The sequence below is a fragment of the Micropterus salmoides genome, unplaced genomic scaffold (genome assembly GCF_014851395.1).
Source record: "Micropterus salmoides isolate LMB-PRFRI ecotype aquatic unplaced genomic scaffold, ASM1485139v1 Ms_hic_scaffold_22, whole genome shotgun sequence".
In the NCBI taxonomy this organism is placed as follows: domain Eukaryota; kingdom Metazoa; phylum Chordata; class Actinopteri; order Centrarchiformes; family Centrarchidae; genus Micropterus; species Micropterus salmoides.
The window spans coordinates 20,647,187-20,662,296 of NW_024041373.1; the positions used below are offsets into that span (position 1 = coordinate 20,647,187).

Here is a 15,110-nt window from a genome sequence, read left to right on the forward strand (position 1 = left end):
AAACCTCTACACGGCTTGAATGTAAATATGGGAACTATAGATGGATTTGTAGTATTTATAGTGTTGAAAGGCTGGTTTAAGTCAAAATACAAAACTGTCAACAATTTTAATAGGACTAGACTATTTGTTCAGCAAATATACTTCCAATGAAATGTTCAACTGAAAACAGGGCGTTTTTTCTGAAAATAGAAGTTCATTAGTATTAATATATAATATATAGTTTATAATATTTTAATGTGGTGTGCTTCACAAACAATTTCCATTGCCTCCATTGTATTGGAGTGGCGGTTAATACTCATATCTCAAAACAATGGGCAAATAAAATCAAAACTGCTTATGGCTAAATATACTACTGACATAAGTGAGAAAATGTGTTTCTTTTTTTGAGAGTGCTTGGAGTGAACCAACCCTTTAAACCCCTAACGTACATGAGCAGCATTTAGGAATTGAATTGGTTTGCCAAGGGGATCTTGTTTTACTACTTCAATTTACTGAAGCTATTTCATGCTCAAGTCACTTTAGTTGTATCATTAAGGGGTTGTTTTCCACAGTATTATTATCTTGACACAATAAAATGTGGAAAAAAAGGGGGAAAAGAATTGCGCTACTTTAATATAATCCCTACATGTAGCCTTAATAAAACATAATCAAGTCTACCATAGAAATGTAATTCTATACAGCCTTGTGTGATTGTTGTATGCTTGCTTGACTGAATGTTGAAACACCTGCAGCATGCTGGAAATAGAAACAATATAGATAACCAGCAGTGGTCTGGGGCGCAGATGGTGTCAAATGAATTGATAGTGTGTTATAAACAGTCTGGGTCTGCAGGGCAAAGTGGTCCCAATTGTATCACACGTCACAACATCTCCTACAAAGCATGGAAGTCCTTATAAAGATGGGGCATGGGTGGAAATGGCTGGTCTCGGTTAAGAAATGGAAGGATACTAATTTCTCATGGGAGGCATTTGCAATGTTTTTTTAGGTGTTCGTGTGGAGTTTTTTCTCCATGTCAACCAAATATAAAATGACTCATACTGTATATACCTATATTTTTAATCATGGTATTCAGGTGTTCTCAATATTATTGTAATGTCATGATATGAACAGGTAATTGGCAAATCCATGAACATATGTATTTGTATTATTATATGAACACATTTTTTAGATAAGGAAGAATCTTATCTTCGATCACAATTACCCAAATGACCAGATGTTTTTTCATCAGTGTGCATCGTGTGGGCAAGATTAGATTCTGAAAAGCACATTCATAAGCATATTCAGCCAGTGTTAAACATACAAAATTCTGACCACTGCATGTACTCTTTTATCTAAATTTTATTGCATGCTTTCATAATGTATGACTTAATTTTAAATGACTCTGTTAAGTTAATTAATTTTATATTGGTTATTAGTTTTTTTAGGAGGAATATGTAACAACTGTCCAGGGACTACAGATGAAAAATAGTATTCTGGCTAATTCTGGTACATTTAATTCAGTGTTTTATTAATGTGTTGTGTCCCTGCTAAATAAAACTGATTACCGAAGTAAAAAGTCAGTCCACATCAAGGCTCAGAGGGGGTGAGGCAATACAGCCGTGCCCTCGATGACTGATGGTTTTGAGCTCAGGTCTTGGCAGTCTGGCAGTTATTACTTCATTTAACAGGCAAAGTTTAAAGCTGAGTTCAATGTTATGTATACTGTAATCTCTCTGAATGTTTTGCAGTAATAAATGAGTCAGGAATCAGTGCCATTGCCAAGCAAAATAAAAACATAGAATTTCAACTTTGTGTATAACATCTGCCCGAAATATATGCAACACAGTTATATGGGTAAATTAAGATGAGGGACTGCAATTTTGACACAAAACCATGAGATGGCAGCAACTCTTCCTTCTGTCAGCGTTTTTCTTCTTCAAAATTGCACCTTTGGCCTTTGACTGCAATGTAAACATCTGTCAGTTGGGTGCCCACAATGCGATCATATTTAACTGAAACAAGTCAAAATATTGTCCATCAGACCCTTTAAATGATGTGTGAATATGATACATGCCTGTGGGCTGCGTAACATCATGGGGAAGCATTTTTCTGTAATTTAGCTTCCATGTGGTGTATGGGAATAAAAAAACAGGGTGTGAAGGATAAACATCCACTGGTTATTAGAGGCATGGTCTGAAATTCAAATGTAAAAACTGGGTAGCTAAGCTATGAATGACAAAATATGTTCTTCTGTCTTCTAAACATACTTGTAAAGCTGGTGGGTTAAATTAAAGAAAGATTTTCACTTCTGCAGTTTTTCCATTGCAGATTTCACATTTAGTGAGTTTTCAGTCAGAAACCTTCTTGTAAATCTTAATTTTGTTTGCAGAGTTTGGTGGTTTCTGTAATTCTCATGTCTACTTTGTCTTCTCCCAAAATGTGTGTGGTAAACAAAAATCTCTACCAAAACATTAAGTGTATTCATGCAAGCCCCACGTATGTGGCCACTGCATCGTGGGTCAGATCTCTGTTTGGCTCGCATTCCTGTCTCTGCGGTCAGCCTGCAGTGTCCCTGGCCCAACAATCACACCAGACCACTATCAAGTCCGTATGAAGGCAGTAAAATCAAATTTAAACCAGATCCCGATTGGTTTTATGTCCCCTTTGTGTGATTGCGCGTGCACGAGCAATGGTTAAGCAAACTCTGCACACACACAAAGAAAATATTGTAATGTCTGCCTGGGTGCAGTACATGTCAAAATGTGTGTGTGAAAATGAGTGAGAGAGATGGAAAGAAAGTGAGAAAGCCAGCCCGGTGAGTGTCAAAACAAATGAAGGCAAACCCTTTATTATCTCAGTATACATCACATAATCAACAAAAACATTCTACAGTACTTTAAAAAAAAAAAGAGTTTAGAAAACAACAATTATACAAATCAGATTTGCCCAGCGAGTCTCTAAATTGTTTAAAATTGCAGTGGAAGGCATGACTGAGCAAAAGTCCATATTAAAAAAGACACACAAGAGAAAGCAGATAAAAACAATACGGCAGCAACCAACTTTTTATGTTTGTGACCAAACAGTAGTTGCATTGATCAAAGCATTAAAGACTAAAAGTGAAAACACACATTGAAAACAAAGTACGGCACTGCTTTTAGAGCATCTGCACAGTCGTTCCTTTTGAGGCAAAGCCAGAATTTTCCCTGGATGTGTGGCACCACTGGCCTTTGGCCACAGGGAGAGGGGTGTGTCAGTAGAAGCCCCCCCTTCAATATAAGGTCCACTGGTGATAAGTAAAGCCTAGCTTCAGCGCCTGTGGTGTGATTTGTGGAGGGTCAAGGGTCGATCTCCATGGGAACAACCGTGAGGATAGCGTCCTCATTTCCACGGCGCACAACTACTCTCAAGGTGTCATCACTCTTGATGGCGGCACTGACGTCAGTCGCTGATGCGATCCTCTGGCCGTTGATCGAGATGATGACGTCGTGCTCTTTGAGTCCACCACTGGAGGAGAGAAGAAGAAAAGATGATCAATAATGGAGGGCTTCATAAATGGCAAGTACATGTGTGGATAACAGCAAAAAATAATGGTAGTTTTGTCTTCCAGACCTATAAAATGATATTCTGGCACATATTTAGCCATGAGGGGCTCATTGAGGTATAAAATGCTGACCATGTATACTGTCTAAGAAATACCACAAAAACAACAGCAACAACAACAACAATAAAAGGCTAACTGTCACGATCGTGGTGTGGAGGCAGGTTGGAGGACCCAAACGCAGGACACAGAGTGGAGCAGGTATAGTTCAACAAGGGGTTTTAATAAACAAACAAAAGCGAGCACACTTACAGGTGAGTGGCTGAATAACAGAAATCCAAAATCCAAAAGTACAGGGAGACGAGACGAGACAAGCAAGGCTGGTTACAGGCAGAGAGTACACACACGACAGACTGGGGGGTAACATGAACAATGACCGGACAAGGTCAAGACAGAAACACCAGGTATATATACACAGGGACTAACGAGCAGGGCGGGAGTAACACAGGTGACAGACATGAGACTAACGAGGCAGAGAGAGAGAGAGCAGAGGAAAACAGAGAGACTAGACATGACAAGCAGACTATATAACAGATACTGGACACTAGACAGGACAGAACCCAAAACTCAACATACCAAGGCAGATACCAAACTCAAAAGTAAACACAAAGGATGGCCAACCGGCAGAGCGTGACAGTACCCCCCCACCGACGAGCGTCTCCAGACGGTCAACAAAACAGCCCAAAAACAAGGCACAAGCCGGCCCAGGGTGGGCGGAGGGAGGACAGGAGGAGGGCAAGTCGAGCCAGGGTGGGCGGAGGGAGGACAGGAGGAGGGCCAGACCAGGAACTCTCAGGAGGGTGGCCAGAGGGCAAGGCAAGGGGGCGACAGAGTTCGGGAGATCGCACAAGCAGGCCAAGGGGACAAAACAGTCCGGGGGAACCACCCAACAGGCAGATCATGCCCAGGAAACAGGGCAGGTAAGGCGCTTGGCCTAACATGCAGGGCAAGGCAGAGGGGCAGAACAGTTCAGGAGGAGGTCGTCCCGGAGGGCGTCCCAGGAGGCCGTGCAGACCAAAGGGATCACGGAGTTCAGGAGGTCGTCCCGGGGGATGACCCGACAGGCCGGGCAAATCAGGGGGTAAACACAGTTCAGGAGGCCGTGCTGGAGGTCGAATCAACAGGCCGGGCAGAACAGGGGGGCCACAGAGTTCAAGGGGTTGGCAGGACGGCCAACAGTGAGGCAGCAACCCCACTGGGGGCCGAGCAGGAGGCTGACGGCAAGACCTCTCCGGAGGTCGGCACCCAAAGCTTGGGTGCTCTGGAGGCACAGCTGGGCTGAGGACCACCGGCGAGACAGCTGGGCTGAGGACCATGGACCGGACACGAGGAGCTGGAGTCGGTCTGAACACCGACTGAGCAGCTGGGCTGAGGACCATGGACCGGACACGAGGAGCTGGAGTCGGCCTGACCACCGACTGGACAGCTGGGCTGGGGACCATGGACCGGACACGAGGAGCTGGAGTCGGCCTGACCACCGACTGGACAGCTGGGCTGGGGACCATGGACCGGACACGAGGAGCTGGAGTCGGCCTGACCACCGACTGGACAGCTGGGCTGGGGACCATGGACCGGACACGAGGAGCTGGAGTCGGCCTGACCACCGACTGGACAGCTGGGCTGGGAACCATGGACCGGACACGAGGAGCAGGGGTCGGCCGGACCACCGGCGGGGCTGAAGCCGGTCCAACCGCCAACAGAACACGAGGAACAGGCTGGGCCACCAACGGAGCTGGTGTTGGTCGGACCACCGACGGGAGAACAGGAGTCGGCTGGGCCACCGGCGAAGCAGGTGCCGGTCGGACCACCGACGGGGCACGGGGAGCGGGAACCGGTCTGGCCACCGACGGAGACCTTGGAACTGGTGTCAGTCGGACCTTCGATGAGGGACCAGTAACAGGTGTCGGTAGGACGACCGAGTGAGACCTGGGAGCAGGAGTAGGCCAGGGATCAGGCAGGCGGCTAGCAGCGCTAGCAGGCCGGGGATCAGGCAGGTCTGATGTGGAGCTAGCAGCGCTAGCGGGCCGGGAATCAGGCAGGCGGCTAGCCGTTTTAGCAAGCCAGGGTACAGGTTTGTTGCCGACGGGTCGCTGATGGTGACCTCGTCGCCTCCGATGACCACCACGGGAACCCGAAAAGATGGCTAGGCGACTCCCTTCAAAAGACGACTCCAGGGAAAGCCTAGCCTCCAGGCTATCAGGCCATAGCCTAGCTGCCCGTGCTGCCTCTGACTCCCTGGCCTTCATGGTCAGGTAGGCCAGGAGAGTCATAGTCCCTGAGTCCTTGGTAGGTAGGGCAGGCAGGCGGACGGACAGGCTAGGCGGAGGACTAGCGGCGCTAGCCGAGCAGGATACAGGCAGGACAGGCAGAGGGCTAGCGGCGCCAGCCGAACAGATAACAGGCAGGACAGGCGGAGGGCTAGCGGCGCCAGCCGAACAGATAACAGGCAGGACAGGCGGAGGGCTAGCGGCGCCAGCCGAACAGATAACAGGCAGGACAGGCGGAGGGCTAGCGGCGCCAGCCGAACAGATAACAGGCAGGACAGGCGGAGGGCTAGCGGCGCCAGCCGAACAGATAACAGGCAGGACAGGCGGAGGGCTAGCGGCGCCAGCCGAAGAGACAACAGGCAGGACAGGCGGAGGGCTAGCGGCGCCAGCCGAACAGGTAACAGGCAGGACAGGCAGAGGGCTAGCGGCGCCAGCCGAACAGATAACAGGCAGGACAGGCGGAGGGCTAGCGGCGCCAGCCGAACAGATAACAGGCAGGACAGGCGGAGGGCTAGCGGCGCCAGCCGAACAGATAACAGGCAGGACAGGCGGAGGGCTAGCGGCGCCAGCCGAACAGATAACAGGCAGGACAGGCGGAGGGCTAGCGGCGCCAGCCGAAGAGACAACAGGCAGGACAGGCGGAGGGCTAGCGGCGCCAGCCGAACAGGTAACAGGCAGGACAGGCAGAGGGCTAGCAGGCCGGGGAGATGACGGCCAGAGGCTAGCGGTCCGGGTGTTAGCCATTTCCAGGCTAACAGACTGAGGAACTGATGAGGACTTGGCTGGGGGATTGGCTGAGGTGTGGAGGAAGTCACAAACCCACCCAGGGAGAGAGTCTGCTGCTCCTGGCTGAGCAGCCAGGCTCTTCCAGGCAAGGGACACGATAGCTGCCTTATGGCTAACATGACTAGCCCCATACCACATATTCCTCAGCACCATAAGCTCCCGGCACAGATCAAGCAGTTCATCGGACATGGTGTCCGCTGGGTCCCTTTGTGGTCCGGTCATTCTGTCACGATCGTGGTGTGGAGGCAGGTTGGAGGACCCAAACGCAGGACACAGAGTGGAGCAGGTATAGTTCAACAAGGGGTTTTAATAAACAAACAAAAGCGAGCACACTTACAGGTGAGTGGCTGAATAACAGAAATCCAAAATCCAAAAGTACAGGGAGACGAGACGAGACGAGACGAGACGAGACGAGCAAGGCTGGTTACAGGCAGAGAGTACACACACGACAGACTGGGGGGTAACATGAACAATGACCGGACAAGGTCAAGACAGAAACACCAGGTATATATACACAGGGACTAACGAGCAGGGCGGGAGTAACACAGGTGACAGACATGAGACTAACGAGGCAGAGAGAGAGAGAGCAGAGGAAAACAGGGAGACTAGACATGACAAGCAGACTATATAACAGATACTGGACACTAGACAGGACAGAACCCAAAACTCAACATACCAAGGCAGATACCAAACTCAAAAGTAAACACAAAGGATGGCCAACCGGCAGAGCGTGACACTAACACTGTTCTTCATGCAGCCTTAATCAGTATGTAAGAATGTATCTAACTAGTATTATTTAGTGTCTGACATCTTATTCTTCTGTTCTTAATCTTCCATCGTTGAAGATCGAAGACTCGAAGAGTAAAAACACATCAATGACTCATACTAAACTTTGAGTTAATTCCACATACACATGGAAATACTCACTAGAGCACCAAATATGTATTGATCCATTGCTAAAAATAGTCCCCAACAAATGCACAATTTACTCCTGTTTGAGTAATGTTTGCTAGATACTACAGTGCCCATCTGTTTAAAAAAAAAACAAAAGTTCAGTAATTTCTTAAGTACATAATATTAATGACCAGTTTTCAGTAACCAATGGGCTTGTAGCTGAGTGCCACAGACAGTGGGAAGTCAGAAAGTGCTGAGAGACAGACTAACACATGTTGTTTTGGTCTCTTCATGGGATTTGCTGAGAATAATAATTATCCTTAATGATAAAAATGTGTTGGTTTTATGACATCCCCCCCCCCCCCCTTACATAACACATTGCTATAATTTCCTCTTTAGAGTTTAGTTGGAAGAATTAGCAGGTTAATTTAATGGCCTACAGATGTAATGGCTTCACAAACTACTCATCACGCATACAATAAAACAAGTTCAAACCAAGGTATCCCCCTATGTTTCTGCTAGTGTTTTATACAAACAAAAAAATATCTAAAGTGTACTTTGGTCAGGTTTGTTTAAAGGCCTGTGAGCACAATCTGAATCAATATAACATCTGAATTAACATAATTAACATCAGAATTGTAATGATGGAACGATCATGATGGAATAACACCTCGAGGTTGGAGCGCCAAGCAAAAGAAAAATCTTGTTGGCAAAATGCACATACACAATGAAAAAAACCAGTAAACTTTGAAATCACAAACAGACTAAGACAGGAACCAGTGCTGATTTCAAAAGCTGACTCTCAACACAGCTGTTTAGTCAGAGCCACATTTAAACACAGACTGGTGCACCTTCACTTGCACCAGCATCCATTAACACAACTGCAGTTCAAGATTACACCCAGCTGCTTTAACACCTCCAACAGAGCAAATAGAAGGTTCTCTACAGCAGGGTCAAGATTTCCAAAGGCCATAAACCAACACAAAACAGAGTAGGATCAAAAGCATGAAAGTGAAGCCTAGAAAATAACATCTAACCACAGAAATGTTATTATTGCAAAAAGCAGGGTGATTTAAGCAATGAGTAAACTCTGACAAGGCCTCGTAAGGGACACCGGTCTGGAGTGGGATTGGTGAGCAGGCGCAGGAAAACCACAGCGCAGCTAGTAACCTCCCTGCATGAAGTTTGAAGGAAACAGCTGACCTCAGCGTCTCCCAAACCCCACTTTGCTGGAGTTGTGGTGGTGGCTGATTGGAGTGGGCTGCGATTGCGGGAGGAGGGGGGATATTTTAGAGGGCCAGGCACTCCAGGCACGCTGGAGTGAGCCATGAATTTACGTTCTACTGAGACAGCTGTGTAGGTGACTTTGCGTGTGTTTGAGTGTGTGTGTGCGCACACTTGACATAGAGGAGAGAAATAAAATAAAGGAAGGAAATGAAATATACTGTCTATTTGCCTTGCGAGACGGGAGCAGGAGCTGCATGGAGAGTGATGAGAGTCTTGTGTGAATTAAATGCACATGTGTAGCACGTGCAAGCGCCAAAGACAATATCCCATATAGCTGGGAAAGAGTCTGAGACATTTGCACTTCACTGAAAACCATGATGTTACAACCACGTTAGTCTGAACTGAGCCCACGCTTTTGGAGCCATATGGGCAAAAATTTTTCCTTACGTTGCAGCTGGCGTCTTTGCGATAACCTCCATAACGTAAGCTCCAGAGGTAATGTCAGGGAAGTCATGGTGTCGAGTCTTCAGCTCTTTGGCCAGCCTAGAGGGAAAACATTTTTGTAATCAATCACCATTTTTATCTAGCACAAAACAAGAAATGTCAATGTTGCAATTTCCTGTTTCTGCATAACGAAGGGAATCATTTAATACATGTTCATGTGATGCAAATTTAGCCAGGCAAGATATTTTTTAAAAAAGCACCTAGAAACAAATTTAGTAACTTGTAAAATGTATTTGGAAACTTTTGTCAACTTTTGAAAAGTGACCCAACCACTAAAAACGCATTTTCCCTCTTTCACAACACATGGTCTGCCTGCCCAGCTGCAAAAGTGCATTGTGAGTGACGTCAGCAGTAGAGACGGCTCAGCTCAAATAGCCAGGCATAGGCAGCACTGTGTTAGCTAGCCAGCTAGCAATAAGCCACAGCAGCCTGTTGTTCATGTGTGGTTTTACTGTAGGTTTTACTATGCAACAGGAAAAATAAAATAAACCTATGATGTGTTCAAAAATAAAAATCTCATCATTAAAAAGGTTGTGTTTGTTACATTTACAAAAAAAATTTGATAATATACAAACAAATCTATTCTAATAAATTTCAAATCATATTTTTGCAGAGATAGCCAGACAATTTGAGTAACGTCAAACTACATCAGCAATGTTATCACAACGTCATGTATCAACTTTTAGCAACATACTGACCCTGCTTTTAGCAAATTCCCCTGAAAAAGAGTTGCAACCCTGGATCACTGGCACATAAATGTATACAAAGGTGTGCAACTTACGCTGGAGTGAGAGTCATCATTCTCACACCAATATACTTCTTCTTAGCAGCTGCTCTCCCTAGAGATGGACAACAACACAATACAATCATTCATCCTCTGGCCTGCACCAGTATGGCCTATTTGTTGACAACCAAAAAATAAAAATCCTCCAGGGTATTTTCTTTCTGTAAGTGAGTAAAATATGACTTTTAGATCAGTGGATCTTGCACGTGTCTTGCAGGATGGTGTGCACATTTCATCAAACATTTGGGGAGTCTTGTTCTTTAGTGGTTTCATCATATAGACAAATCACATCGAGAAGCCATGTTGGCAGTCACATATAAAATACATGTGTGGACTATTCCAAAACACTGTGCGAGGTAAAGAGTGAAAAGCAGTAAAAAATAAGAAACAACCTGACATATACTGGCACTTTCTCCTTTGTAGTTTATGTGCACTGTCATAATCCTGTTGGGTAATGCTGGGCATGGATTCATAAAGCTAAAAATGTAGTCAGTATATCTCAAGAGAGCACACAGCCATGAAAAATTACACAGAAATGCTGTGTTGAATTGTATGCTCCTTTATTGTTGCTACAAGTCTTGCAGTTGCCTCCTACAGTTTGTCTTGGTGATTGAATAGAAGCAATAAAGTGAAAAAAAGTTGTCAGTGAGAGCGCATACCTCTGGACTGCCTATCGTAGGACTCTGCCAGGAACTGTCGAATTTTGTCTGAGGGTATGGCAAAGGAGATGCCAGCCGTCACTTTCAATGTGTTGATCCCAATCACCTCGCCATCCTAAAACAGCAAACCTCAAATGAGTGTCTGAAAACAAACAACTGTAAATTATTGTACTGATTTTAATGCGCTATGGGAATGTTAAAATAGGTTCTGTCTGCCACTGAAACAAAAAAAAATGGCGGCTTACCAGATTTACTAGAGGCCCTCCTGAGTTGCCGTACTGTGAACCAAAAAGATACATCACTATTATTTGTGGAAATAAAAATATGTGTGTAATGCTAATGCTTCTTGGTTGACTTACATTGATGATGGCATCAGTCTGAATGTAGTCCATGTCAGAGTTGCGAAGGCCCAGCTCTCTGCCCCCTCGCTGAGTGGTGCTGACGATCCCTGTGGTGACTGTGTTCTGGAGAGAAAACGGGCTGCCGATAGCAACCACAAACTCCCCTGGTCTCAGGTCTGATGAACGGCCCAGTAACAGCACAGGGAGCTGTGTCTGCAAGTGAGAAACACAGAGAATCACATTCATTCTACTGGAGGCTACTGAAAAAAAAAAAACATGATTCATGAGGCTTTTGCAGAATAAAGCTAATGGTCAAGTAGACCAGTGAATCGGACAAATACATCAAATGAACAATTTATAAATTAAATGAATGTAAAAGGCACTGGCATATGTACAGAAAAGTTGTCATTATTACACGACTAGTAAACGTCATATGTGAAAGATAATGGTTACATATTAGCAGGACTTCAAAGCCCATATCACACCTGGATCTTTACAGCTCTCAATGATACTATGTGATTCTCCTGAGACCTGACAATTAATTTTTGTCCTCTGTGGGGGACATGGTAGCGAGAGCTCTATTTCAAACACCATCCATATAGCCTGTTTGAGTCCTAATGTACTGTACAGAGTACATCCTAGGCTTTCTAGTTATGTCAAACATATTGGGGTGTGGCCAACAGAGCAAATGTTCTGTTCAAAATGGCGGGAATCACAGCAAGCAGCTTATGGTAAATTGTATTGTTGACAATACTTTTGATGTGTATGTAGGAAAGCCTGAAATATATTATTAATAAGATTTCAGATGTGTGTTAATTTTAAGCCTTATAATATACACTTTCAAGTCCTCGTTTTGTAGGGGACTGTCATGGGTTGGCTGAGCGAAGGCTGAGGTGTGGACCCAAATGCAGACCAAAAGCGAGGATGCAGTTCAAAAGGATTTATTAACTCAAAAACCAAACTGAAACAAGCTTATGTGGAAGCACAAGGGTAAGTCCAAACTGAGGTAAATCCATCAAACACAAGGCGATCCAGAACAAGGAAAACAGAGCACAAGGCAGAACACTCAACATTTGACGCAAGGACATGACAAAGACTGAAGACAACTGAGGACAATATATACAAGGGTAAATGAACAGGGAGGGAAGCACAGCTGAAATACATCAGGTAATCAACCATAGGAATTAAGCTAGACAAGGACACCAGGTACAGAAGATTACCAAAATAAAACAGGAAGTAAAGTTCACAGGAACACACAAGGACAGATCTACCAAAGTAAAACACAAAACATGGAAAGACAGCAAAATCAGGGCACGGACAGAGATGGGATCAAACAGGAGGCAAGACTACATTAAAACATGGAGATATAAGACTAAGGACTAAGACAGACCATAATGATAAAACACAGAAGTACGCAGATCAGAAAAACACTAACATGAACAAAAGGAAATAATGGCAAAAACCAGAAACCCACAGGGAAAAAATACAACTCATAACTTGCTTCCACTCATTTTCAGCCATTTTTCATATTTTTTGGTATTAATCATCATATTAAGACACAGGAGAGAAGGATTCAACTGGAAGACCTTTGTGAAGTGTGTGAAGTGTAAGATGTTTCTTTGTGTCTCAAAAACCAGGAGTTGCTTTTTAATGTGCCCTGCGTGATGTGTTTATCACATTGTATGTGTATTGACCTAGTTTCAGATCTTCACCCATTGAGCTAAAGTTTTTAAATATAGTAATATTTCTTTGTAAAAAAAAATGTAAAATGTAATATGTATTTTCCATGATGATGTGTTTTCCATTGTTTTAAATTAACTGTAGTAGAAATGGATGGCAAATGAGTTTTTCTCGATACCAAATTTATGGCTTATAATGCATTTTTTTTTTGCATCAAACAAGACTTGATGTCACCTGTAAAGGACATGTGGTAAAACGTAAATGAAGTATGTTTTTGAGAAAAAAATCTTTGTGACATGTTTCTTACATTTCAATTACTGGAATAATCAAAAGAAATCTAAATATAAAAGGGTAAGAAAAGCTGAAATGTAAGGTGAGAAGTATTTTGTGTTAATATACAATATAAAAAACACACTGTTAATATAATAGGAGGCTGAATTCTCTACATATATACAGTACATAAGAGATCTTCCTTGGCCTGTTAGTGGAAGGTTGGTTGTCTGAACAAAGGGTTGAGCACAAAAGCTATGTCTGGATATATTCTTCATGTTGTTTTGTGATTTGTTCATCTGTTTCAGAGGAAATTCATACACTATTAACGTGTTTTGGTGACTGATATACTGTAATCACAAAAGACAATGTAGCCTATTTTCAGCTTTCCTAACAAGTATAGAGCTCTGAAAGAGAATCACAAACTCAGCGTTGCTTTAACAGCAGTTACTCTCCTGAGCGCTAGGACTTCTCATGATCATGTGTTCTATGAGCGGACAGCAGGAAAATAATTACAGCACAACCACACTCTCTAAATACAACCCACTCAAGGCTTCCACACAAAAACAATTACTCGTCTTCCACCGCAGGCAGAAGTGACATTTATGCCAAACAACTCCACTCAAAATGATAATAATCAAGATCAAAAGCTTATTTGGTGGAAGTGTAGCCCAGCTGACAAATCATTTCTAATGGCAAGTGTGTGCCAGCAGACCAGAGATGCTGGAAAATTGACTGAAATATGGTAAATAATGACTACCTTAAGCTCTGGTTAGCCCTGTTACACAGTGGAAGCCAGGCTACTGAGTTCTAGTGTCTGCAGACAGACACTGAAAGTATATATTTATCCATCCGCAGTGACAACTTTCTTCTCTGAATGAAATTCTGCTGGGCAGTCAAAGCCAACGCGTCACTGCAATCACATTGAGTCTGTACGGAGCCTGTTCCCAACGCCTTAACAGCAGGCTAGCAATATCTTTGAAAAAAAAGGACCTGTCCCAAGTGCCTCTCCTGTGGATCCATTTTGTTTGCTCATGGTTATAAATAGGAGCCAGAGGAGGCTGCAAGGTAACTGAGACAGCAACACAAGTTGGCACACACACACACAAAAGGATCTATGTGAAATATGCAAACTCGGTCGAACACCCGGTTCATGGACGTCTGCAGATGTGGAGAAAATGAACTGATAGAAGACACCTCATTCATTAACTAGTTCAAATGAAATTAGAAAACTGGATTGTGGGAAACGTTTAAGACGCACTTCAGTCGCCGGTGTGTCACGCTTTGCTGTAAACGGCCTTCAACCTCGAGGCGAAGCTATAATTAGAAGATGACAAAGATAGTGACAGCCAGTAACCGAGGAAGAGAACCTTTCAACCCTACTTTCCACCTTACCTCACATGCACACAGATACGCAAATACAAACACATACACGACTAACACAAATGTCTGAGGCTGTGTTCCCAATTCCTGCAGGCTTATTTGAACATCGAGGGGATGTTAAAAGTCAGCATGGCACACATGCACAGGGCTGCAGAAAAGTGTATATAAACCAGGAAACATGCATTTGGTCTGTGCAAACATACACAAACAGACAACTGACACAGGAATAGCAGTCTGTATAATCACCCCGCTCAACTCCTCCCGTCACACTCCATGTGAGATAAGAGTATAACCAGATGGAGAGAGAAAGCAAGAGAAACACACACAGCTGAGAGAGAGAGAGAGGACGTCAGGTGGATGTCAGTCACTGCCAAGACATTCGGGACTCGGCCACTGCCAGTCAGCATGATTATGATAACATGGTGACTGTTGCTACCAGGTGAAATGTCAGCTTTGAGGAACAGCTCTGTTTTTAGCTTGACTGCAGTTGATCCTAATATGTTCGGAAAGAGTTAAATAAACGCAGTGCAGAGTTTTTTCTGCTTATAGAAGTTTCTAGGTATGGCAGGCTCACACACACCCACACCAAATCACAATGCATTCTGAAAAATCACGTACAAAGTGTGCAAAATGCATCAGCACGCTCAAAACCAAACAGCGCCTAGGTGAGAAGAAAACTGAAAACTGAGACTGAAAACGCAGACTGCCCCTTTTGAAAGACCCCTAGCTTACATATCA

General features: G+C 44.2%; 1 protein-coding gene across 2 annotated transcripts in view; it reads right to left on the bottom strand.

Annotated features, from left to right (window-relative positions):
• Positions 1–2,795: 2,795 nt before the first annotated feature.
• Positions 2,796–15,110, bottom strand: part of LOC119917623 (serine protease HTRA1A-like) — a 31,250-nt gene continuing 18,935 nt past the window's right edge. Inside the window, exons 4-9 of one of the 2 annotated variants that reach the window (XM_038738017.1) lie at positions 11,058–11,252; positions 10,944–10,976; positions 10,699–10,813; positions 10,037–10,094; positions 9,199–9,294; positions 3,315–3,483 (exon numbers count right to left, since the gene is read on the bottom strand). In XM_038738017.1, coding sequence (XP_038593945.1) covers positions 3,315–3,483; positions 9,199–9,294; positions 10,037–10,094; positions 10,699–10,813; positions 10,944–10,976; positions 11,058–11,252 — 666 coding nt within the window. Of the gene's footprint in view, positions 3,484–9,198; positions 9,295–10,036; positions 10,095–10,698; positions 10,814–10,943; positions 11,253–15,110 lie in introns of both variants that reach the window. The other variant, XM_038738016.1, reaches the window with a different exon arrangement.